Here is a 23,631-nt window from a genome sequence, read left to right on the forward strand (position 1 = left end):
GGCTGCCGGCTGGGAGCAGGGAGCATGTGCAGACGGGCCCTGATGGCTTCACAGTCCTCCTTCTCTCGCTGTGAAGTGGACACATGCTCATCTCACCTGCATCACCACTTCTTTTTCCTGGCACTAATGAGCTTGTTGGTCCAGGGGCTTCCTTCTGGTTTCTGCTCTTGCTCTCTGCCCATCCTCCACCCAGAGGGAGCTGGCTCATCATTTGTAATGACCTCTCCCTACCCAGCATCTGGCCTCTGCAGAGCATCCGCCGTCCAGGGACCCTCCCTGTTCGGCAGCTGCTTTGGTTTCTGACAGAACAAGGGAGGCAGAGCTGCTGGGCTCCCGGCACATTAGACAGCGCAGGCCTTAAAATAGGAGCTCTTCTGTTTTAGTGACATGGTTGGCAGCTCTCCGGGGAGTGAAAGCTTCATGTGTTTAACATCCCGGTCTGCAGTGATTTGGCACGATTTAAGCCCCTGTCAGGGCTCCCCAGGGTGGCCTTGCGTGTCCATGTGTGGAAGGCCTATGTAAATTGCGCTGGTTTTGACACCTGCTCCCAGTTTGTTTTTCCTGGGTCCCCGCTATTGTCCTGGAACCTCTGCTCCTGAGCATGGAGGAAAGAGGGAGGAAAGACAGAGCGGAGAAGAGGGGGCCTGGAAGGAACCCCCAGAGCTCTTCTGTGGTGTATTCGTTACCTTCTTGGGGCTGGGACAAAAAGGAAGAAAGATTTAAAGGAAGGGAGATTCATCTCGTCCAGCAGTCCATCTGTGGTGCAGGGCAGGCGTGGCGGCAGGAGCGGGAGCAGCTAGTCCCACCGTCCCGAGCCAGGGAGCCGAGAGCAGAGAATGGGGTGCTCAGCTCTCTTCCTTCTTCTGATGCAGCCCAGGGCCCCAGCCCATGGGAGGGTGCTGCCCTCGGTCAGGTGATCCCTCACAGGTGAGCCTAGGGGCTTGTGCCCCAGATGACTCTCGGTCCTGTTGAGTTGACAATAGGAGCCATCAAATGCAGTTTGCCAGGTTCTATGTTTAGAGATGCGCCCTCGTGCCCTAGCCTGATTCACTAGGATTCCCCAGGTCTCCGAGCAGCAGATCCCAAAGCTGAATGCCTGGCTCTCATTTGTCTTACTATTATCTCCTTTCTCTCCTCCCCATCCCCCATACCCCCCCCCCAGGATCTCACCATGGAAACAGACTTGACAGCAGCCAACGGCAAGAAAGTCAAAGCCCTTGAAATCTTTGCATATGCCCTGCAGTACTTTAAGGAGCAGGCCTTGAAGGTAGGAGCGAGGGTTGGTGGTAGTCAGGCATGTATTGGGCCACCTGGGGGGTACTGCACCTGCCCGCTAGCAGCCAGGAGGGGGTGCAGCCCACAGGGAGAGAGTATGGGCTGTGGCATTACAGTGGCAGGATGTGCCCACATGCACTGCCAGTGGGAAGGTGAAATGGTGTAGCTATTTTGGAAAATGGTTTAGCACTTCCTAAAAGGGATAAACACAGAGGTATCATAAAACAAAGCAACTGTACTGCTGGGTACATATATAAGGGAAATGAAAACGTGTCCTTATGTCAAAGTGTATGTGTGTGGCTATTAACAGCAACATTATTCATGACGACTAACAAGTGGAAGCAATGCAAATGTCCATCAGCTGATGAATGGACAACCAAAATATGGCATTCCCATTCAGTGGACTGTCATTCAGTCATAGAACAAATGAAATCCTGCCATGTGGATAAACCTTGAAAACATCGTGCAAAGTAAAAGAAACAAGACACCAAAAGCCACGTGTTAAATAATTCTATTTGTATGCAATGTCCAGAACAAGTAAATCCATAGAGCAGACTAGCGGCCGCCAGTGGCCAAGGGCAATAGTACGAATGACCATAGTAAAGGTTAGAGAATTTCATTGCATGATCTGGTGAATGTACTAGACCCACTGAATTATACACAGGAAGAGTGAATTCTTGTTCACTGCCCTAATGTGATAGTAGAATTTCATGGGCTAAAGGTGTCTGAGAAGAGGCACAGGAGCTGGCCTTTATAGAGACTGTGTGGGATTCAGAGGGGAGGGTCTGTGGGACCAGAATAAACTCCACAGGATACCTACTGAGGCAGAGTGTCCCAGGAGTCACATTCACAAAGCAGCCAGCCATTCCTGAAGGCCATCCAGTGAAGAAGGAGCTCTTCCATGTCTCTTTTCATCTGCATGCCCCTTCCATGCCCCTCTCTATCCACTGCAGAGCCAACAATAGCTCCTCTTGCCCCCCTAGGCCACTGTGGGAAGCCCTTCCTTCAAGCTTTAAACCCCTGTACAGTTGAAAGGAATAAGTGTATGATGGCCAGCATCTTGCTTAGAACCCTTCCTGACCCCCCTTCGCCCATCACCTGCTTCTTACAACGCACGTAGACCCACAGTGGAATGAAACACAAGCAAAACAGGACACCACGTGTCAACACAAAGCAGAAGTGATTTTGAAAACGTGTGTACCAAGTTGGCTGAATGTACTGTCACCACTGTACATTTAAAAATGGTTAAGATGATGAATTCTATACCTTTACCAAAATTAGAAGGTCTAGGGCTGGAGAGATGGCTTAGCAGTTAAGGTGCTTGCCTGCAAAGCCTAAAGGACCCATGTTTGACTTTCCAGGTCCCACATAAGCCAGACTCACCAAGTGACGTAAGCGCACAAGGTTGCACATGCCCACTAGGTGGTGCATGTGTATGGAATTCAATTTCAGTGACTGGAGCCCCTGGTTCACCAATTCTCTCTTTTTCTCTTGTGCTCTCTTTCTCTTACATAAAAAAACAAAAAGGCCAGTCTATTGGGCTTGCCTCAAAAAAATACATATATTTAGAAATTCTAGAGTTCCTTAAAAGGCAAAACCAAAAAAGTCTACAGCTGCAAGGGGAAGTTAGTTCAGTAGTAGAGGAGTAGTTTAGGCCCAAGGTAACTGTTCGAAACTGTAACAGAAACAAAGAGATTTTTTTGAAAACAAGCCTGTGACCCTTGTGTCCACGGCTTAGTGTATGCTTGGGTTTGGTTTCAGGTTTGTTTAGTGAACATGGCCACAGGAGGGGAAAGGAAGGAAAGACCTGACAGCGATCAGTCCATGTGTGGTTCATTAATTTCACCAATAATGCTGTTGGGTTAGTTTTATCCCCCCCACTTCACCGATGTGAAAACTAAACCCAAGAACTATTCCCGTGGCACATTTTGTTGGCATGGAGTGTATGGAAAGCTCTTGTGCGTCCACCCACCCCATGTATTGTCACAGTCCCCATGGATATGGCTAATCTTAAACCAAGAGTTAAGGACAGTGTCGTTCCTGGTTGGTTCTTGGCATTTGTATCTTTCTCAACTGGTCAAGAAAATCCCTCCAAGATGCCACTCATACTAAGGTGGATGGCAGTGACAGACTCCGGGATGATGGCTTAACCAGCTGTTAAGCATTGCTGTGGGCTGGACACAAGAGCTAATGAGACAGTTTAGTAAAAGACTTTGGCTTGTAGAATGGAGACAGACCTGGGTCTGGGCCTACCTGCATTCTTATTTTTTAGCTCTGCCACTTTCTAGTTGAAGTGATCAGCAAGAAAAGAACTGAGTCTAAGGGGCCACACTTGCTCCTCCTTCTTTATTTTATTTTTGTTTTGTTTTCTGAGGTAGGGTCTCACTCTAACCCAGGCTGAACTGGGATTCACTACATAGTCTCAGGGTGGCCTCGAACTCATGGTGATCCTTCTACCTCTGCCTCCCCAATGTTGGGATTAAAGGCGTGCGCCACCACGCCCGGCTCACACTTCCTTCTTAAAGGAACTCCTGAAGATGTAAGGTGCTCATGGTGCTCAGAGGGTCAGCACATAACTTCTCAGTAATAACAGCTCTCGGTCCTCTCCACAACCTCATGTGCGAGGCTATATTGTCCTCGTGTCCATATGGACGTTGACCCTCAGGGGACTGTCGTTTGTCTTAACTTCCCATTCTGGTGGGTGAACAAAGGGATTTCTCTCCGGCTAGCCTATGAGAAGGAGGAGTCAGACCCCCCTGCCTGTGAATATCCAGAAAATAGCCCCATGTCAGCACCCACTGCTGTATGCGAGAGGCTGTCAAGGAACAGACTTTTCAGGAATTTAGGGCAAGAAGCCTGGGTCTTCTTGCAAAGCCTGGAGGTGTGCCCTCAGGGACAAGAAGTGCCACTCCGCCCGCTGGATTTCCTTTCTCTGGTATTAGGAGTTGAGTGACCAGGTGGGGTCGGACTTGGAGAACTCTGATGTGAGATGGGTCATCACGGTGCCTGCCATCTGGAAGCAGCCAGCCAAGCAGTTCATGAGACAAGCTGCCTACCAGGTAAGGGGGGTTGGGTGGACAGGGACCCAGATGCTCATGGTGGTGACTATATCCGCAGTCCGGCATCTCCCACCATCCATAGGCCTCCTAAGGAGGCAGCAAGGGTGTATGGGAAGGATCCTGGGGCAAGGAGCCTTCCCATGCCTTCGCTTCCCCCTGGGGAAGAAAGGGGGGCTCAGTCTGACAACGATGGGGTTGGTCTCAGTTTTCTTTCTGGATTTATATGTGTCTAGGTCATGTGTCCACTGTAGATTCTCTAGGATGGGATTTTGAGCTGGGGTTCAGAGATATTTCCTATGGGTGAAGGGTGGTAAAAATTGAAGGAAAAGCCTGAGAAATAAGAATATTTGAAAAAACAAAGAATATTTGAGTAAGAAAGGCATAAAGACAGGCATTGCCCACGACCCAGGTATTTCAGAGACTGACCATGGCTTGTCTGTAGTCAGGGGGTCCGGAAAATAGGACTTTCTTCCACACACTTCCCTGCTTGAGCCACAGAGGAACATGTGAGCTGTCAGAGAGGCGAGCCACCCTGAGAGGTGGCAGGCACCCGCGTGAGGGCAGTGGCATGGCTCCATGGTGGGCCAGTCAGCAGGGCATTTGTCAGCCTCAGAGGAGATCGGGTGCATTCAGGGTGGGATGGCCATAGACATTTGTCAGCCTCAGAGACAAGACCCTCCAGTGTTCGGTGGATCATTCCTGGGGGGGCGGGTGGATTATCATCCCTGTGGCTTCCAGCTCTCACAGTCAGCCTGTACCTTGTACCACGACTGGATGGTGCAAATCCATGGCAGGTACAGCAGGTTGTCCCAGCCTGCTGCTCTCTTCCCCAAGGTAGAGCTGACTCTTGCTAACTGTAGCCTCCACTGGGGAAAGCTCAGCCTTGGGGCCTGGCCAACACTGTATCTTGAGAGAGAGTTTTCAGGCCTAGGGAGATGGCTCAGTGGGTAAGACTGCTGGTTGCATAAGCGATTAAGGTGTTTGCCTGCGAAGCCTAAGGACCCAGGTTCAGTTCCCCAGTACCCATGTGAGCCAGCTGCACAAGGTGGCACATGTATCTGAAGTTCATTTGCAGTGGCTGGAGGCCCTGGCATGCCCATTTCTCTCTCTCTGTCTCTGAAATAAACAAAGAAATAAACAAATAAAAGACAACAGAGTTCAATGAGAGCTACTCCATCTTAAGGAAACCCATGCCTGGGTGATAGAGGAAGACACCCAAAGTTCTCCTCTAACCTCCGCATGCATATGCATGGGGTGTGTGTATCTGCATACGCATGTTCCAACCCCACACACACCACCATACTACACACATACACCCACACAAAAAAGTTTTAAGTCAGTTTCCATGTTCAGCCTATCTCAGCTGGGGCAAGCATATCTGCCCAAGACAACGGGTGTTCTCTTGGCCCGTATCACACCTCCCAGGAGACATCTCTGATGTTATTAGGAGCCACATGCACAAGCGTCTCTTTGCAGAGGGGCTCTATAACCATCCCCAACATATGGTAAAGAACCCTGATGGCATACACTGTGTTCAGTGCTCAGGGCCCTACCCTAAGCAGCTTGCAGAGTCCAGCTCGCACATGGTCAGGGGTAGGGAGCATCCCTCTTACTCTCTCCCCCTTCTTGGGTAGTTTCCTCTGTTCTCCCCTTCCTCCAGGCAGTGTGAGAATCTGGCTCCTGGTATGGAGCTGCCAAAAATAGATCTGTTTTTAGAGGAATGAAGGAAGAGGGTAGAAGTTCCAGAAAAGAAAAAAGAAAGTTATTTTTCTTTTTAAATAAAGAGGTTTAAAAAAAATGCATGTAGCTGTTCACAGAAGCCTTGGGTGTCACAGATCTTTTTCCATAGCTTCAACTTTCAGGGACTGTCCAAAGATGGGACATCAGGACGTGGTCCTCTGCAGGCTGTGTTCTGAGCTGTTCCCAGGAAGGATATGCAAGATTTGTGGCCTTGACTCTAATTTCCCGGTCTGCAGGAAGGCTTCAGCAACAAACACGTGACCCCGTAGAAGGGTCAAGTCTTAATTTTAGCCCGAAAGGAGAACACAGTGACTGATCAGATTGTCAGGCTCTTGCTACGATGGAGTCTGTGAGTGGGTGCGGCGGGGTGGAACCCCACACTAGAAAGTCTGAGGAAGAAACCAATCAGGGGAGGGTATATTGTTTTGGGCTTGGATGGAATAAAAGTGGCTTTACAAGATGGGTAGTGTGTTAGCCAACCTCTAAGCTCAACACTTGGGCTGTCGAGACAAGTGGATAGACTGGCTTGGGCTATGAAGTGAGGCCTTGTTGCAAAAAAAAAAAAAAAGGAAAGAAAGAAAGAAAAATAAGACAAAAAAGTTCCTAGAGGACTAGAAAGATTGCTCAGTGGCTAAGGCACTTGCCTACAAAGCTTACAGACCTGGGTTTGATTCCTCATTACCCACATAAAGCCACATGCACACATCTGGGCGTGGTGGTACACACCTTTAAGCCCAGTACTCAGGAGGCCAAGGTAGGAGGATCACCATGAGTTCAAGGCCACCCTGAGACTACATAGTGAATTCCATGTCAGCTTGGACTACAGTGAAACCCTACCTTGAAACCCCCCCCCCCAAAATGCACAAAGTGGCGCTTGTGTCTGGAGTTGGTTTGCAGTGACTAGAGGCCCTGGCATGTCCATTCTCTCTCCCCCTCCTCTCTCTCTCTCTCTCTCTCTCTCTCTCTCTCTCTCTCTCTCTCTCTCTCTCTTTCTCTCTCTCTCTCTCTCTCTCTCTCTCTTTCTCTCTCTCTCTCTCTCTCTCTTTCTTTCTCTCTCTCTCTCTCTCTGTGTATGTACACACATACACACACACATGTATATATGTATATATAATCTTTCTTTTCCTCTCTCTCTTTCTCTCAAAGTAAATAACCTATTTTTAAAATTGTCCCTGGAGTACCCAGGAGGGGAGGTCTTAGATGAGTTCGACATTTAACTAACTAGTCTGAGCACAAGAGATGCCACTCTCATGTCACCGGGTCCCCTCTAGTCAGCTACAGACCACAGTGAGCAAAGTGCTGTCCCTTCCCTGAGAGGGAGGAGGCTCCTCCTGCTGGCCTTTGAGCCAGGCATTAAGTTTTTTTTCTTCCTTTCAGTTTCAGAAGGAAATTGGCTCTTTCTGGGTCTTGAGCCTTTGGCCTTTGGACAGGAACTACACAGCTGGATCTCCTGGATCTCCAGCTTCCAGCTGCAGATCTTGGGACTTGTCAGCTTCTACCATTGTGAGCCAAGTCCTTATAATAAATCTCCTTCCTTGTGCATAGGTCTTTTTTTTTCCTCTGGGAAACCCTGGCTGATAGGGTCCCTGAGCAACAACCCTAGTTCTGAGCCCAGTGTCTTCTGAGCCTGGTCACGGGGCGTCAGTCTCCATGAAGTGTGTTGTTCAGGTGGACATTTGTCCTTTCTACCAGGTGATGACCACCCACCCAAGGGCACCCCATTGGCCTGGTTTTAGAATGAGGTAGAATGGGTATGCCATCAGGATACTGGGAAATTGGGCATGGCTATTCCATGTGGGTGGGCATGGAGAGCCTTCTTCCAAGCTTCTGGGAGGCTTCCTGGGTACAAGTTCATGGCACAGTCACCTGCCAGGTAGAGGGAGGGAGGCCTGGAGCCGAGCTGTGATGATGCCCTGTGTGGCATCTCCCATTCCGGAGCTCAAGGGTCTCTGCTTGAGACAGCCTGTGAGGGCTACAGAGATGTGCATAACGGTACAATTGGTCTGTGGAATCTCCTCAAGTTTGCCTGCTCTCTGTCCTTGGCAAAGGAATGGGTTAAATCTCTCATTTGGGCTAGGGAGATGGCCCAGTTGGTAAAGTTTGAACCCCAGAATCTCTATTTAAAAAAGAAAGGCCAGGTGTGATGGCATGCATTTAGAACCCCAGTACTTGGGGAGGCGGAGACACACACTATATCTTTGGGGATTCGCACACTCAGAACATCGATAGACCCTTTAAGAGCAGTCCATGACAAGAGAGTAGCTGAAAGAATAGTTGATTCCTCTACTGAGGTCTTTGAAAAAGACCTGAACCTGAGAGAGAGAGTTCCAATGAACGGGCAGGGGGATGAACCAAAAATATTAACTCCAGGGCTAGAGAAATGGCTTAGCCGTTAAGGCACTTGCCTGCAAAGAGTAAGGACCCAAGTTTGACTCCCCAGATCTCACGGAATCCAGACGCACAAGGTGACGCATGAGGTCATGCATGTGTACAAGGTGGAGCACACATCTGGAGTTCAATTGCAGTGGCTAGAGGCCCTGGTTCACCAATTCTCTCTCTCTCTCTCTCTCTCTCTCTCTCTGTCTCTCTCACACACACTTTCTAATTAAAAGAAGAAATATTGGTTTCCAGAAGTCTGTTAAATAAGTGATACTTCATGTATGGTGACCTCATCTAACATGGAGACAAAGATTACACACGTTTCCTGGCCTGAATGAGCCACAGTGAAAAATGATCCCATCAGGAGAAATGAAAGTGTTTCATGCCCAGAACTGGGGCAGCCGGAGCCCTTCCAAGCTTAGTGACTGGCCGGCACAGCACTTAGCCGGTCTGGCCATTTCTCTCCACCATGGACACAGTCGCTTAGCAGATTGCAGGACCGGGAAGCTGAGTAGTTGAGGTAAACACCCATTCCCACAGGCTCCCCAGAGGGCAGTTTTCTCGCCTACTTTTTCTGAGTGAATCTTGTGATGACAAGGAAGGTAGCTTCTTGGATTCCTGGAGGAGTAGGCAAGGTAGCTGTATTAATCAGGGTTTTCTAGAGGAACAGAACCGATAGAATGAATTGTATTCAAAGGGAATTTATTGGATTAGTTTACGACAGTCCAACAATAGCAGATTATAGTCCTGAGAGTCAAGGAACCTGGTAGCTGCTCAGTCCACCAGGCTGGATGTCAGCTGTCCCAATCCGGCACTGAAGGCCCAGAGGTGTCCTGGAGAGATGCTGCTCCTCAGTCCATGTTGGTCTTCAGTCTCCACTGGAAAGCAGCAAGCAGCCCCACAGCCAGGTGGGAGGGGAGAATACCTTCCTTCCCAGAGCCTCTTCTGCTAAAGCCTCCCCTCTGACAGGGGCTACCTGCCCTGGGGGAAGGATTCCTCCTTTAGTTAATCCTTCCTGGAAGCAACCTCAGAGACCCGCTCATGAGGAATGTCTGTGGATCAAGTTGACACAAACTTAGCCATCACAGTGGCATAACCTTGGATCGCACACTTTTTATCTGTAAGGTGCCCAGGTCTGTGCAGGTGGCATTCACATTCAGCTCAGCAGAGACCAGGGCCAAGGAAATGCGGAGAAGGCCAGCTGAGTGGTTAAGGTCTTCATTCAGTAGTGGCCTCCTGAGTACCTAATGCACGCCGCAGAGCTTGAGGACCCGCCTGCTGTCCTTGGGCAGTGCACCATCTTGCCATCTCTGCATAGTTGGAGACAGACGTGTGAAGTGCTTGGCAGGGTCCCCAGCAGAGCTGAGCTCACATGGGAAGAGTAACTCAGAGGTCCCAGCAACACAGGCAGAATCAGCAAAGGCGGAGAGCATGTCTGGGCCAGGGGAACCCGGCCTGATCCTGGGCAGCTGGACCCATGGATTTCCGCTGCGGGGGGCGGGGGCCCCGGCGTAAGCCTCAGCTGTGTTTGACCCACAAGGACACGATGCACAGTTCTGAGCGCCGGGGTCTTCCGCTAGAGATGAAAGAGTGGGATTTGCGGGATGTGGAACGTTCTTCTGCATTTCGTCCTGTTGGAGGCCGTCAGCGGCTCTGGGGTGCCCCGGCAAGACGTAATTTGTACAGAGCCGGCTCTTTCCTCTTCCTCCCTCTCCACCGGCTCCCCGTAGCACCCACTCCACAGGTGTTTGCTGGTTGCGACATGACGGAGGCTGGGCCGAACAAAGGAGTGTGGCTTCGTAGTTCCAGGCCTCCTCGACACTGTCCAGACCCCTGTGTGACCCTGTGGCTTCCCTCTGGAGCGGGGTCCTCTTCACCTCTGAGCCCTCTCTGTATCTTCTCCTGGAAGCAGCAGGGAGCCTTCTCTGGAAATGGGCCACACGTACTGCTGTGGCACCACGGCCAGCCCAGCTGGGAAAGGGTAGATGAAGTGTCCCTCCCAGTGTAGGGTGTAGCCCGTGCTACTGCTGCAGACCCAGTCAGTCTGTCTCATCTATTTATTTATTTATGAGAGAAGGAGAAAGAGGCAGAGAGAGAGAGAGAGAGAGAGAGAATAGGTGCACCAAGGCCTCCAGCCACTGCAAACAGACTCCAGACACATATGCCACCTTGTGCATCTGGCTTATGTGGGTACTGGGGAATTGAACCTGGGTCCTTAAGCTTCACAGGCAAGCACCTTAACCACCAGCCATGTCTTCCCCAGCCCCGAGTGCCTCTTTTTAACACTAGGATGTGGGATCTTTCCTGAGAGGAGGGCCATCTTGCTGAAGCTCAGCCACGTGCCAGCATGCTCAGACCCTTCCGCTTGTATCACCCTGCGAAGCCCCTGCCCTTCTTGGCCTGGTTTTCCATGTAATGACTTCCCATCTAAGCGAGAGCTCCAGCTTCAGATCTCAGGTTTCAGTGGTAAGGGATGAGGAGTTTGCCTATCTTTCTTCACAGTCCCTGGACTCCGACCCACTCCAGTTTCCTTTCGAGTGGGAACTTTGAAAGAGCAGCTGGCCCAGAGAGGCCCATGCAAACCTTTGCAGGAGACTCCTTGTTCCTCACCCTCCATGGGGGAAGCTGCCACGTGGCTTCTGGTCTTGCAGTAGGTTTCTGACACCACAAACCCAGGAGTGGAGGGCTTGGCACATGAGCTGCGCTTGAGAAAGGCTTGGCTCTGAGGTCCGGCCTCAGAGTTTTCCATTCAGGACTCACACTCAGGGTTGGCAGGTTGATCTTGCCTGTGTCGCGTTGCATGTGCGACCCCCATCTTGTGTCGCTGGGCACTTGGACTTTCAGCTCTCTTTTGCTGAGGATGTCTGAGGCAGCCTGGGGAGAAAATGAAGTGTGGGCAGGGGTCTTGTCACTGCTTGAGCAGGGGTCCTGTGGAACAGCCTCCACGCCTGAGTCAGTGGCCTATTGACAGACGTCACTCAAGGGCACTACAACCTGTGCCTCGTGGAACAGGCTGGTGAGGGCCATCATTGTGCACGCACTTTGGATGAAGCCGAGGTTACCTGGCATGGGGAAAGGGTTGCCCTGTGGTTGGTACAGGACATGGATGTAGCTCTCTAGTTCCCTGGTGTGTCAGCCTTGCAGAAAGGGTTCTCCTCCTTGAGAGGCATACGGTGTTTGCAGAGTGAAGATTTTCCTTCCCCTGCCTAGTCGTAAGTCGCTCACTTCTATATCGTTGTTTACCTGGGGTGTGGCCGTCAGGGAGAACTTGAGGACTGTGTATGATCTGATACTGTCCCAGCCAGTGGGGGAAAAGATGGCACCTTTCAACCAACAGAGGAGGGAGCTTCATCAGAGAGCCAGGCCCCTGCCTCTTCCCTGTAGCTTTCAGGTGCTCGAGGCAGGAGATCCTGGAGCACTTCCAGCACCCCGATGCTGCCCCGCCGCGTACAGGCTGGACACTTGTGAGCAAGACTGAGCTGTCTTGAGCACTCAAGTCTCATATTCCAGAGCCTTCCTCGGTCCTGGGCAAAATGGGGCCGTCAGCCACCCTCTCCTTCTGCTCAAGCAAAGGAGTGGAGTAAAAGGCTCAGAAGGTCTGCAGCCTGCCCACTACTCTGAGTCTCCCAGCTCACTAATGGGACCTCCTGAAGCCCTCTGCCCCTGGCTCTAGGCTGTCTCCTCCTGGGGAGAGGTTAACTGTGCATGTGGGGTATTGGGAGATCTGCTGTCTGCCCTTGAGGTTGGGGGCGGAGCTTTCCTCCAAGGTGGGAGTGGCACGGGCAGCTTCCCAGGTAGGAAACAGCAGCCAAGCCACGCCAGTGAAGGGAATGACATGTATTGCCGGTGACCAAGGAAACCCCTGCTCAGACTCAGGACCCAGGCCTGTTTCTCTGAGCACATTCAGAAGGACGCCTTGTGGCCTTGTGGCTGGTCCTTCTTAGGGCTTGGAAGGTCCATAGTTGAAACAGGTCACAAGGCAGAAGCATTTTCACCTTCTGTCAGCCAAGCAGAGTTCCCTATGTTTGCAGATAGAGGCTATAGATGAGACCTTGGGTACCAAATTGTTATGCTACTTAGGATATATATTCCTTTTAAATTTTTAAATATATATTTATTTGAAGAGGAAGGAGTAAAAGGGGGGAGAGAGCCAGATAGAATGGGCACAAACTCCATGTGCCACCTTGTGTATCTGTCCTACATGGGTACTAGAAGACAGAGCCTGGGTCCTTAAGCTTTGCAGGCAAGCACTTTAACCACTAAGCCATCTCTCTAGCTCCTAGAATATGTATTCTTATATGGCAAACTATTGAGAAGAGAGGTTTTGAGTAAGATACTTAACAGCTGGCGACAGGCCTCACTCTAAATGAAGGACTCCATGGGGCCTCCAGGAAGGGCTTCCTACAGGATCCATTGCTCACGTCAGCCCTGGTACATAGATAGGTGGCAGGAGTGCTCCCCGCATGCTGTAGACATTGGGAGGAGCATCGGATGCTGGCCTAGCTGAGGGCGTCTACTCAGCCTCCATTGTACTGGAGAAGGGATCACCTGTCTTCTACCTGTGCTGGTTTTCAAAGCGTTGGGGTCTCTGTAACTCTGTCCCTTCACGACTTGAGTGTGGGACCCCATCTTTATTCACAGTATATAATCCCCCGTCTCTTCCCTGGTGTCCCTCAATTCTGAGCTCAGCAAGCCCCAAGTGCAAGCGGTTCCATGGCAAGAGTGCCTTGCATCTCCTGAAGGTGTTTGTACATTCCGAGATGTTTGGGACCCAACCCCCCCAGTAACCCCTGATGTTCAGCTTTGCAGAGTCCTGTGGAGTGCCTTCGCCAGAGTTCTGTAGAGGACCAGAACCAATAGAATACATCTATATTATAAAGGGATTGTTCAGATTAGCTTACATAACACAGGCAGGCAGCCCAGCGGTGGCTGCAGAGGCTGAGAACCAAACAGCTGCTCAGTCCACAGGGCCAGATGCCTGAGCAGTCCCCGGCCAGCGCCGAGGGCCTGGAGGATTCCTGGAGCGATGCCCACCTTCAGTTCAGGCTGCAAGGCCAAGGAAGCTGGGTTTCGATGCCATCAAAGGATGGCAGCAGCAGGGTACACGTGCTTACCAACAGGGGGAGAAAATGGGCAGGCAAAACGAACACTGTTCCCCCCCAGACTTCTGTGTATACCCCCTTGGTAAATCTTTGTAGGAAACTCCCTCAAAGACCTGTCCACACGTGTGTCTCTTACTTGGTTCCTGACCCAATGACATTGACAGGGCAGACTCACCCAAGCCAGCACTCCCTCCTCGGGAGACTCAGTCATACCCCGAGCTCGGCACAGGTGTCCTCTGGGCAGACTTGCCCCAGGTCACAGCCTCTGTCTCTGTCTTCCAGGCTGGCCTGGCATCCCCTGAGAACTCGGAGCAGCTCATCATTGCCCTGGAGCCCGAGGCGGCCTCCATCTACTGCCGGAAGCTGCGGCTGCACCAGATGATCGAGTTGAGCGGCAAGGCGGTGGTCAATGGGTACAGCGCCAGTGACACAGTAGGAGCGGGGTTTGCACAGGGTACCTCTGCTCTCTCTCTCCCTCCCTCAGCTCGCCCCGCCCGACCCCTGGACGCCACTCAACCTCTGATGATGCCAAGGGTCCCTAGCGCTGTTAGGAAGGCTTGGGTTGCTACGGTGGAGGTGGGTCTCAAGCCTCTCTGCTCAGGCTCCCTTCCAAGTCTCTTGGTGGACCTCCATAAACTAAGCATTGGTTACCCTGGTTTATGACCTACTCAGTGTCTGAAGGGGTGCTCTCCCCAACCTGAGGGAGACCCGAGAGTAGTTCTTAGCCTTGCATTTTACTAGGTTCCTGCTTGCCTATTAACTGGTTCTTCTTAATCTAATGCAATTTGCCTGCTATTAATTCTCCCATTAAGACTGTTGACTCATCACTGACTCACTCATTGGGCCGCTTCATGTTTGATGAGCTCATTCTGTGTCTTAGCTGAGAGTCTCAAGCACAGACCATGTGGGCTGACTTTTCCTGAGCTGGGATGCGCACTGAGCTTCGGGAAGGAGCCCATGCTTGGGAGCCCCAGTGTGGGTATTTTAAGGAGCATTTGCTCTTTAATGGTTAACCTGCAAAGAAGCTGGCCCTCAGGATTGTCTTCCCTCTATGTCCAGGCTCTGTGGGTCTGTCCAGGGCTCCAACTCGATTGTAGACAGATGAGGTCAGGCTCAAAGCACCTCCGTGAGCACGGATGCCGGGGGGGAGCTCTGTGTGCTGGCGGAAGCTGTGCGCCACAGCTCTGAGCTCTGCTGTGCTCCCACATGAGGGTTTGGGGAGCAGAAATGTACCCATCACCATGCCCACCCCCAGGCTGCTCTGGAAGCCCCTCTACCCCCAGGTCCAAGAAAAGGAGAGGGAGGACATCAGCGAGGATTGTCCCCACCTCTGTGTTTGCATCCACCTTTTCCTGGGTCCCCACACCAGAAGCCCAAGACACTCTCTTCCTCAAGACCCTGGCTCACCCTGAATGGATAGATACAGATTCCCACCAGCTACCCCTTGCTCCCCTTCATGGAATAACTCTGTCCTGGGAGATCCCTTTCTCATCTTAATCCCTAGAGTTGACTGAAATAAGCCTCAGCCACCAGGCGGTAACAAGAGCATAGCTGGTCACCAGGCTGCTGCCTCTGCTTGCTTGCCAAGGGCAGTGTGTTAGCACCTTCCATGTGATTTCCCATAACAAATGAGGCTTCTCCTAGGCCTGAAGGCTGGGTTAGTTGTAGCCACGCTGGCCTCCCCAGGGGATGCCAAAGCCAGCCTTACTGTTGAGGAAGGCAAACACATTAACATTTCAAATACACATATTCCTTTATTGTCTCATTGGGGGGAAAAAAAAACCACCTAGATTTGTTTCTTACATGCTGATTTTCAGTTCATAAAAATTCATGTCAGGGGCTGGAGAGATGGTTCAGAGGTTAATGGTGCTCTCTCTGCAAATCCACCAACTGGAGTTCAACCCCCCCAGGACCATCATGAAGCTGGACTCAAAGTGGTGCACAGATGGTAATCCCAAGGGGCCTGTAGCCATAGGAGGCAGAGCTAGAATCCCCAGGCTCAAGGGTCAGCAAGACTGGCCTTCCCAGGGGCAAAAAAAAACCGAGACCCTTTCTCAAACAAGGTGGTAGGGGAGGATCAGCACCCTGAGGTTGTTCTCTGATCTGCACACGTGGGTCATAGCATGAGTGCACACATGCGTGTGTGTGCGTGTGCACACACACACACACACGAATGCAAAACTTTCACGTTGGGATCTGCTAATTCTGGCTCAGCTCACGCCCTTTGTGACATTCGTGTTCCCAGGGAGTCTGATTTTGAGTGACGCTCCTCCTGGGGAGCTCAGTCAGTGTGGGGTTTCCTTTCCTTTAACACACCCCTCCCCCAGCTGCTCTGCGTCTGTCCTGTGGCTTATGGAATTTGTGCTGTGTGTGTGTGTGTGTGTGTGTGTGTGCTCACAGGGGCATTCTGGTTTTTGGAATCTTAAGGTTGAGGGCCACTAAGCCTCAGAGGGACAGGGCTCTGGTGTCAGCCTTGCTTTGCAACAGAGACATCTCTCCTGGAGGAGGGGCCGTTAGGGGGATCCTGGGGGAGCAGTGACTCGGGTACCTGACAGGCCTGTAGGACCTCTGTGACGGCAGCCCCGCGCATGGACACCATTGTGGAAGGACAGATCTGGCGCTTGGTCCTGCACTGCAGGGTTTTGCCACGGGCAATATTTAACTCCTAAAGTATTTAATGAGCTCAATAAAGGATGCATTTGTTTCCAATCTTGGGCTTAATCTGCTGAAAAACTGGGTAATTTTTTTGAGATTGGAGAACATGGTCTATTAGCCTCACTTGGATGCTTTATGAACACCATTTGCGGCCTTCTAGGTTGTGTTAGAGAACCAGGCTCCTGCTCCAAGGTCAGCACCACGGCCCACATCTTTGTTTTGTTGCTGTTTGTGCAGCGCCCAGGACAACCTCGGTGCCTCGTGCACGTTAGGCGAGGGCAGTACCACCGAGCTGTGCCTGTAGCCCAGCGTAGTTCATCTGGAGCCACTGTAGGGCAAGGGAGAGAAAGTTCAGTTTGGGGAGACCTCCCAGGGTGCCGCCTGGTGCACAGACAACCCAAGCCCTGACGAGCTCGGTGCTGGCTGGGTGTTTGCTGGAATAGTCCCCGGAGATGATGTTTGTAAACGCGTGCTCCTTGCTGAAAGAGGGTAGAGAGGGTGGTCAAGGGCGCTTTATTGTCTCACCGGTAACCAGTGATTTGTAGGGCAATTCAGAGCCAGCAGCTCCAGGTTAGGGACTGAACAAGAAAGCACGATGGTCGGGGGGCGAGGTGGTGAGGGAGCGCAGCGGTCTTCTTCCTCTGTCTCCACGGGGGCTGCTTTAGAGAATTCATAGTAGTCAACCTCTTGTTGACCACAAAGTCTCATAGCAGGTGTTCTGCCTGTTATCACCTGCAGTGCGCGTGCTCTCAACGCCAGCACTGCTTAGAGACACAGGAATCATTAATACAGGAGAGTAATTCCTGCTCCGCCCACGAGGAGCTCAGACCCAGTAGTCCCATCCCCATTTCTGCCATGAGGAAACTGAGGCCCAGAGGGCTTAGGTGACTGGCCCCAGTGCCCACCTTGGTTCTCAGGTACCCTTTCACGACACCTTTCTCATCTCTGATTTTCCCACTATTACGCACTTTCAAGCTTCCAGATTGTTAAATGTCAACATCCCGAGGGTCTGTGGCCTGGGGATTCATTTTGGGCTACTAGCAAGAACCTCTGGAACTCCGAGTCCCTTAACATTTCCTGATCTGGTTTTCTCATCTGAACACAATGATTTGTGCCCCGTCAGCTTAAGAGCGCCCCAGCCACAGCAGGGACAGAGGACTCCTGGGGTCCCAGAGTGACTGCAGCGCTGGGCTTTGCTGGGTTCAGACGCCACCTTGTGGCCGAAGAGCCACCTTGTGGTTGAATAGTGCATTGGCTTTCAAGAGAGTCAGGAAATGGCTCCCAGTCCAGATTAGGAAAATAACATACCTGACATTCCTTGGATCAGACGAAGTTCCTTGAAGTGCCATGTTTAAACCCAGTGCACCATGGGCTGCTTGGCACACAGCTTCTTCCCTGGGGCATCAAAAGTGGCCCATTTTATTAACCCAGTTCCCAAAAGAATGTCACCCGTGGGAAAACTATCAGGGCAGGTGTTTCAGCTGTGCGCAGGCCCAAGATGAAGGCTGATGCAACAGAGATACTTTGTCTTAGAAGAACTGGGTTTGTGGGCTTTATGTCGTGTTTCTCAATCATGTTGGTCAAGCGTCAGTGAATGTTCCATCCCTAAACCTCCTCGCACTGTCTCCATCGCCTGCCAGTGACTGTCGCTTTTTCATGCTTTCTTACCGTCCTCATTTTCTTCCTTCGGCCACTAGCTAAGGAACACATCCGGCGTAACCGGCAGAGTCGGACCTTTTTGGTGGAGAATGTCATAGGAGAAATCTGGTCTGAGCTGGAGGAAGGTAGCGTCCTTAAATGTCCTTTGTGCTTGCTGGAGTTTATCCACATTCCTTGTGTTCCTTTTGCACTTGGGGGAAAGTTCACTCACAGTGGAATTTAAAGACCACTCCCTCAGGGAGCGCCCTCTTGCAAGCCACAGTTTTGCATGTGGGGAAATCCCATAGACTCTTCTGCACCAGAAAGGTAGGAAGGGGCACTCCCCGGTGCTGGAGAGAGTCTTGTGTTGACCAGCAGGGAATGGGACCTGGCAGGTTTGCAGCAGTGTGGGACAGGAGTGCTTCTTCGGGTCTTCAAGATTTGCTCCCCTGGGACCTTAATCGTCCATGCTTACCCAGCCCTCCTGGGCAGATAAGACTGCATTCTCTTTAGTTGTGAATAGCTTGTTATGCAGCCAATTAGCAAAACCACCACTGTGCTGGTGAGTAGTGGTTGATGGTGTGCATAGCTGAGTGTAAGCCATCCTTCACCATCTTGTTTGAGATGGGGTGCCCGTGTGCTCTGATCTAACCAATTGCTGTTTTGGCACCAGGTGACAAGTATGTGGTGGTGGACAGTGGTGGAGGCACTGTGGACCTGACCGTCCATCAGATACGGTTACCAGAGGGACACCTTAAGGAGCTCTATAAAGCAACAGGTGAGTCACCACACGGCTAGCTTTCTCACCGTCCCTCATTTCCCCTCTCTCTTGCTGCTGCTTTCTCTCCATATCACCAGCACATGGACTGTGGGCCATGGAGGATATGCCTGTGTGTTTGCACTTGGAAAGCAAAACGCATTTAACGGTTCTTTCAAACCCAAATCACCACCAGAGTTTGGGCATCAACACTGAGCCTGGTTGAAGGAATTTGGTTCTGAAAGCTGTGCAAGGGTTTGTGTGTAACATGCCATCTGTCACCTCTGGTTCAGATCTAAGGCCAGCTTTCTAGGAGGTCTCGGGCCACATGGTCCTCTGTCAAGATCGTGGAACATGCCCTTACTGCTGGAGAAGGAAGGGTAGGGTGATGGGTCAGTACATGCGCAGAGCCTAGCGGAGGCCTGATGATTGTCCAGACTCTGCCACTGGGTTTCCTGGGTGTAGTACAGTAATGTGATATGCACAGACATACTCACATGTCATTGATCTTATGTAATTTATTAAAACAGACCATTGAGAAATTTCTGTAGGCAAAAGCTTCTCCCTCGGGTATTGAGGTCTGATAGAAACACTGACCTTCAGTCTCCTCGCTGACTGGGCCCTGTCCGAATTTCTTGATGCTTCAGGGAAATGTATTAAGGCCAACCTGCTTTTGAGGATTTGGATTCCGTTTCTGATGGTGTTTAATACTGAGGGCTTCTGTTTTCTTCTCCACTCAGGTGGGCCCTATGGATCTTTGGGAGTAGATTATGAGTTTGAAAAACTACTTTGTAAAATATTTGGAGAGGATTTTATCGAACAGTTCAAAATCAAACGCCCAGCCGCCTGGGTTGACTTAATGATTGCATTTGAGTCTCGCAAAAGAGCCGCTGCCCCAGACCGAACCAACCCGCTGAACATCACTCTGCCCTTCTCCTTCATCGACTACTATAAGAAGTTCCGCGGGCACAGCGTGGAGCACGCCTTGAGGAAGAGCAAGTGCGTACGGCTCACGTTGAGTTCTAGGCAGCCTGGGCATGGGCGGTGCTCATGGGAGGGAGGAAGCGGGGATCCTTTCTTAGTTCTAATCCAGCATACTTGCAATGTGATCATTGGCAAATGGCTTCCCAGCCTTTGATTTTTTCTTTTTTAATCTAGAAAATGGGACCATAATTCCTCTTACCTCAGACAGTTGTAAGGATGAAATGGATTCATATATGTTACGTGTTTAACACAATGACTGGGGTCATGGAACTTGTGAGCTGTATTGTTAGTTGATAAATTTATTTTAAAAAATGCAAGCTTTATGGAAATAAGTTCAGTTTGGACCACTACTGTAGTGCCTCCTAGAGGAGACCCTGAGTATCTGCCACCTTCCACAGTTACCTCTTCCAACGGTCTTCTGATGGAAAATGAAAGTCTGTCATCCAGCTTCGATCATTGATAATTCCTAGCAAGTCTAAATCTCATAACCCTCCCCCAGTTATTTTAAAACAAATCTCGGGTTTCCATCTAATCCATTCTTATTTCAGCATGTGGTTCTGCGGGAGATGAAATTTAAATATAACCACGACATTATTATCAAATTTAAAATGAATAATTCTTCAATGTCACCAAATATGCAGCTGGAATTATCAGTTTTTGTTTTTATTTAGTTTGTATCAGCATCCAAATGAGGGCTGAAAGAATGAATCCACAGGCCTCCCATATCCTGCTGAATGCATCGACTTCTCTCCTGCTTTTGCCTCCACAGTTTATTAGGTAGCAAGAATGGCGGTCCTAAGAGTTTTGCTCACTGCATGCCCATTGGTCCCAGGACCTGTTCTTCTGTCTCCTGCTATGTGTCTGCTAATGGGAAGATTGGCTTAGAGTCCTAATCAGATTCAATTTTAATTTTTGGCAAATTTACTGAATGGGTAGCAGCATGCCCTATGCAGCACATCAGGGGATACGTGAGACCTGCCTCAGGGGACATGTTGGGTCTGCTTACTTCTTCTCCCTCGGATGCTAGCAGCCAGCGATAATCCTTGCCTAAGTCCACACTTCACTGGGATGGCCCCATGACTGTCATCTTAACTATCACTCCTGTTCCATTTAGCATAGCTGGAATGCCCCTAAACAAACAAAGGTTTTCCTCACTCCAATTGCTGTGAAGTGCAGTATATACAGAAAACGGAATACATGGAAGTTCTTCCCTCTAGTTAATTTTTTTTTTTTTCTTTTCAAGGTAGGGTTTCACTCTAGTCCACGCTGGCCTGAATTCTCACAGTGGCCTCGAACTCATGGCAGTCCTCCTACCTCTGCCTCCCTAGTGTTGTGATTAAAAGTGTATACCACCACGCCCAGTATCAGTTAAAATATTTTTTAAAACAATGGATTTCCTAACATCCTCCAAAGTGGTGATGAGTTTTATTTTGTACAGAAACAAGGGCAGTATTGCAAGCATATTTGATTATGTTTAGGCCACAGGAATTTATGTCCTTATTAATGACCATGTTGTCCCATCTGGGCAGTGGCTCTGGGTCCCTTTGACATTGCACAGTGGTCTTGGACAGCAGCCTTCTTTTGCTGTGAGAAGAGTCTCCTGACTCCTGTGCCTTCCCTGCCCCAGACCTGGAGCCAGCTAATTCTCTAAGAGTGCCTGGCGCCTCTTAGTGGGAAATGAGGTAGCTTTGATTCAGGTTTTCTTGGCCCCCCAAGCAGAGCCAAGCCAGGCTGTGTTACTGGGCAGATCTTCTCTCTGCCCCACTGGTTAGCCACATAGAACATCTGCCCTCTGGGTTGAACCTGAGATCCTGCCTGCCCAGTTTCTGAGCCCTTCTTCCTAGTAAGGACACTGACTATAGTCTGCCACAGGGTCACCCAGCCCTATAGCACATTGTCCTTTGATGCTATGAAAAGAGAATTTGGCAGCATCAAAATATGCTCTTGGGGACTAGAGAGATGGCTTAGTGGTTAAGGTGCTTGTCTGAGAAGCCTAAGGACCCATCTTCGACTCTCCAGATCCCACCCAGGTGTGCAAAGGTGAGACAAGCGCAAGGTTGCACATGCCCACTAGGTGGCGCAAGTGTCTGGAGTTCAGTTGCAGTAGCTGAGGCCCTGGCACATCAATTCTTTCTGTCTCTCTCTAAAATAAAATTTAAAAGATACGCTCTTGGGAAGATGCTGGTTTATTCTTTGCTTCAGAGACTGAAGCACCATTCATGTGGCCTCTGAACTTCAGAGCAGGTGGGGCCTGTACCATGGGTCTGGATAATCAACAGTCCCTGACGGTCCATCAGTGCCCCCAAGCTTTCCCACATGTCTTCACAGACATGGCTTTAACTGGGTCTTCACAGCCTCCCCGGGGAGAGAAGTTATAGCAAGGGCTATTATCCTTGACTTCCAGCTAAGATCAGGCTCAGGGAAAAAGAGGTTGGCATGGCCAGAATCCATAGCTACTAGGTGATGGGACCACGCTGAAGTCCAGCCACCCCGACTCCCTGTCCAGTACTCTTTCTGATCCACACTTGCTTCTGGACAGGCCGTGTCTTAGACAGAGACCTTGAGTCCACTCCGTAGGATCACACACAGATCTGTGATGCTGTAAGGGCCTGGCATGCTGAGGAGATACACCAGAGCACACATTTGTGGAATGTAGCAGCACAATGAATAACCGCACCAAATGGGCCTTTGACACGCTTACGTCCAGCTACCGTTGGATTAAAAATGTGATCCTCCAAAATCAGAGTTCCTCCTATTTCCCTTGGCTTCTTGCATTAGGCTTTGGCCTTCGCTATACTTTGGGGAAGTTTGGCCACAGTAAAAAAGCACAGAGAAACAGGCAGTGTTATGTCTTAGTTCTTGCACTTCTGAAGGTCCAGGCCTGGGCAGTTGAGGAGATTTCCCGGGATGCTTCCGACTTTGAAACCGATTTCACCCCATGATGTGACAGATGCTCTTTCAGGGCACACATCGGTCCAGGCTTCAGGCGTTGTGCAGACTCTCACTGCTTGTTTCTCTTGGTGGCTCATTCCCAGTGTGGACTTTGTGAAGTGGTCCTCCCAGGGCATGCTGAGGATGAGTCCTGACGCCATGAACGCCCTGTTCAAGCCAACCATTGACAGCATCGTAGAGCATCTCCGTGAGTGCCAGCCCAGGGCGCAGGGCTGGGGCCAGCGGCCGCAGTTGGCGGGTGCCTGGGGGCCGGGGTCCCCAGGGAAGAGCCTGCAGGAGTTGGGCTGCCGGGTTGGGCTCACACGAGGGAGGGTGCCCGGCAGGCTCTTACGTCTCAGGTGCTACAAAGAGCTGGGGAGCTGTCCTCACCCAGGCGCCCCTTTGGCCTCGAAGTCCGAGAACAGAAAGCTCTGAGGCTTCGTCACCCCGAGCCACAGGCCCTAGGGACTGCAGCTGGTTGGCAGTCTCAGGAAAGACGAGGAATCTGCCTGACCCTGCCGGGGAAGAAGACACGGTTGCGTGAAGCGACAGAAGGTTTCCCACAAGGGGGGACGAACAGGATCTGTCCACGTGACATCCTGTCCTGCACGTTGGCCCTTGTTGCAGTTAATTTCTCCTTACTAGGACAAAACACCTGACCAGAGCAGCAGTGTACAGGAGGAAAGGGCTTATTCCCACTTAGAGTTTTGAGGGAAGTTTTGTCACAGCAGACAATCGTGGGTGGCATATCTAGTCACAGCAGTGGGGGAGGGAAGCAAGCTAGCTCACTTCACACCCAGTCGGGCTAGACGAACAAACCCCACGTCCTGCCCGCAGCGACTCATCTCCTCTGGCAAGGCTCTACCTACCTCCTCAAGGCTCTACTGGCTGGGGGTGAAGGAAGAGCCTTAATCACAAACACATGAGGCCATAGCGGATCTTCTCACTGCCTCAGCCCTCCACCAGTGACACACAGTGACTTCCTGAGGACTTCCGTCAGGATCTACAGCACTACCTTCTTCCCATGCCTGGCCTACTTTTGTGAAAAATCAGAGGGGACTATTTCTAACAGCCTAGACTTAACTCATCAGAACCACGCATTTAAAGAGCT

At 50.8% G+C, this 23,631-nt stretch overlaps 1 protein-coding gene across 4 annotated transcripts in view; it reads left to right on the forward strand.

Annotated features, from left to right (window-relative positions):
* Nucleotides 1-23,631, forward strand: part of Hspa12a (heat shock protein family A (Hsp70) member 12A) — a 185,843-nt gene that overhangs the window by 157,671 nt on the left and 4,541 nt on the right. For 3 of the 4 annotated variants that reach the window (XM_045149538.1, XM_045149546.1, XM_045149553.1), the window contains 7 exons: nt 1,163-1,267; nt 4,218-4,334; nt 13,838-14,009; nt 17,908-17,994; nt 18,522-18,626; nt 19,346-19,604; nt 22,625-22,728. In XM_045149538.1, the coding sequence (XP_045005473.1) occupies nt 1,163-1,267; nt 4,218-4,334; nt 13,838-14,009; nt 17,908-17,994; nt 18,522-18,626; nt 19,346-19,604; nt 22,625-22,728 (949 nt within the window). The remainder of the gene's footprint in view (nt 1-1,162; nt 1,268-4,217; nt 4,335-13,837; nt 14,010-17,907; nt 17,995-18,521; nt 18,627-19,345; nt 19,605-22,624; nt 22,729-23,631) is intronic. The other variant, XM_045149557.1, reaches the window with a different exon arrangement.

Source organism: Jaculus jaculus, chromosome 1 (genome assembly GCF_020740685.1).
Source record: "Jaculus jaculus isolate mJacJac1 chromosome 1, mJacJac1.mat.Y.cur, whole genome shotgun sequence".
Taxonomy (NCBI): Eukaryota; Metazoa; Chordata; class Mammalia; order Rodentia; family Dipodidae; genus Jaculus; species Jaculus jaculus.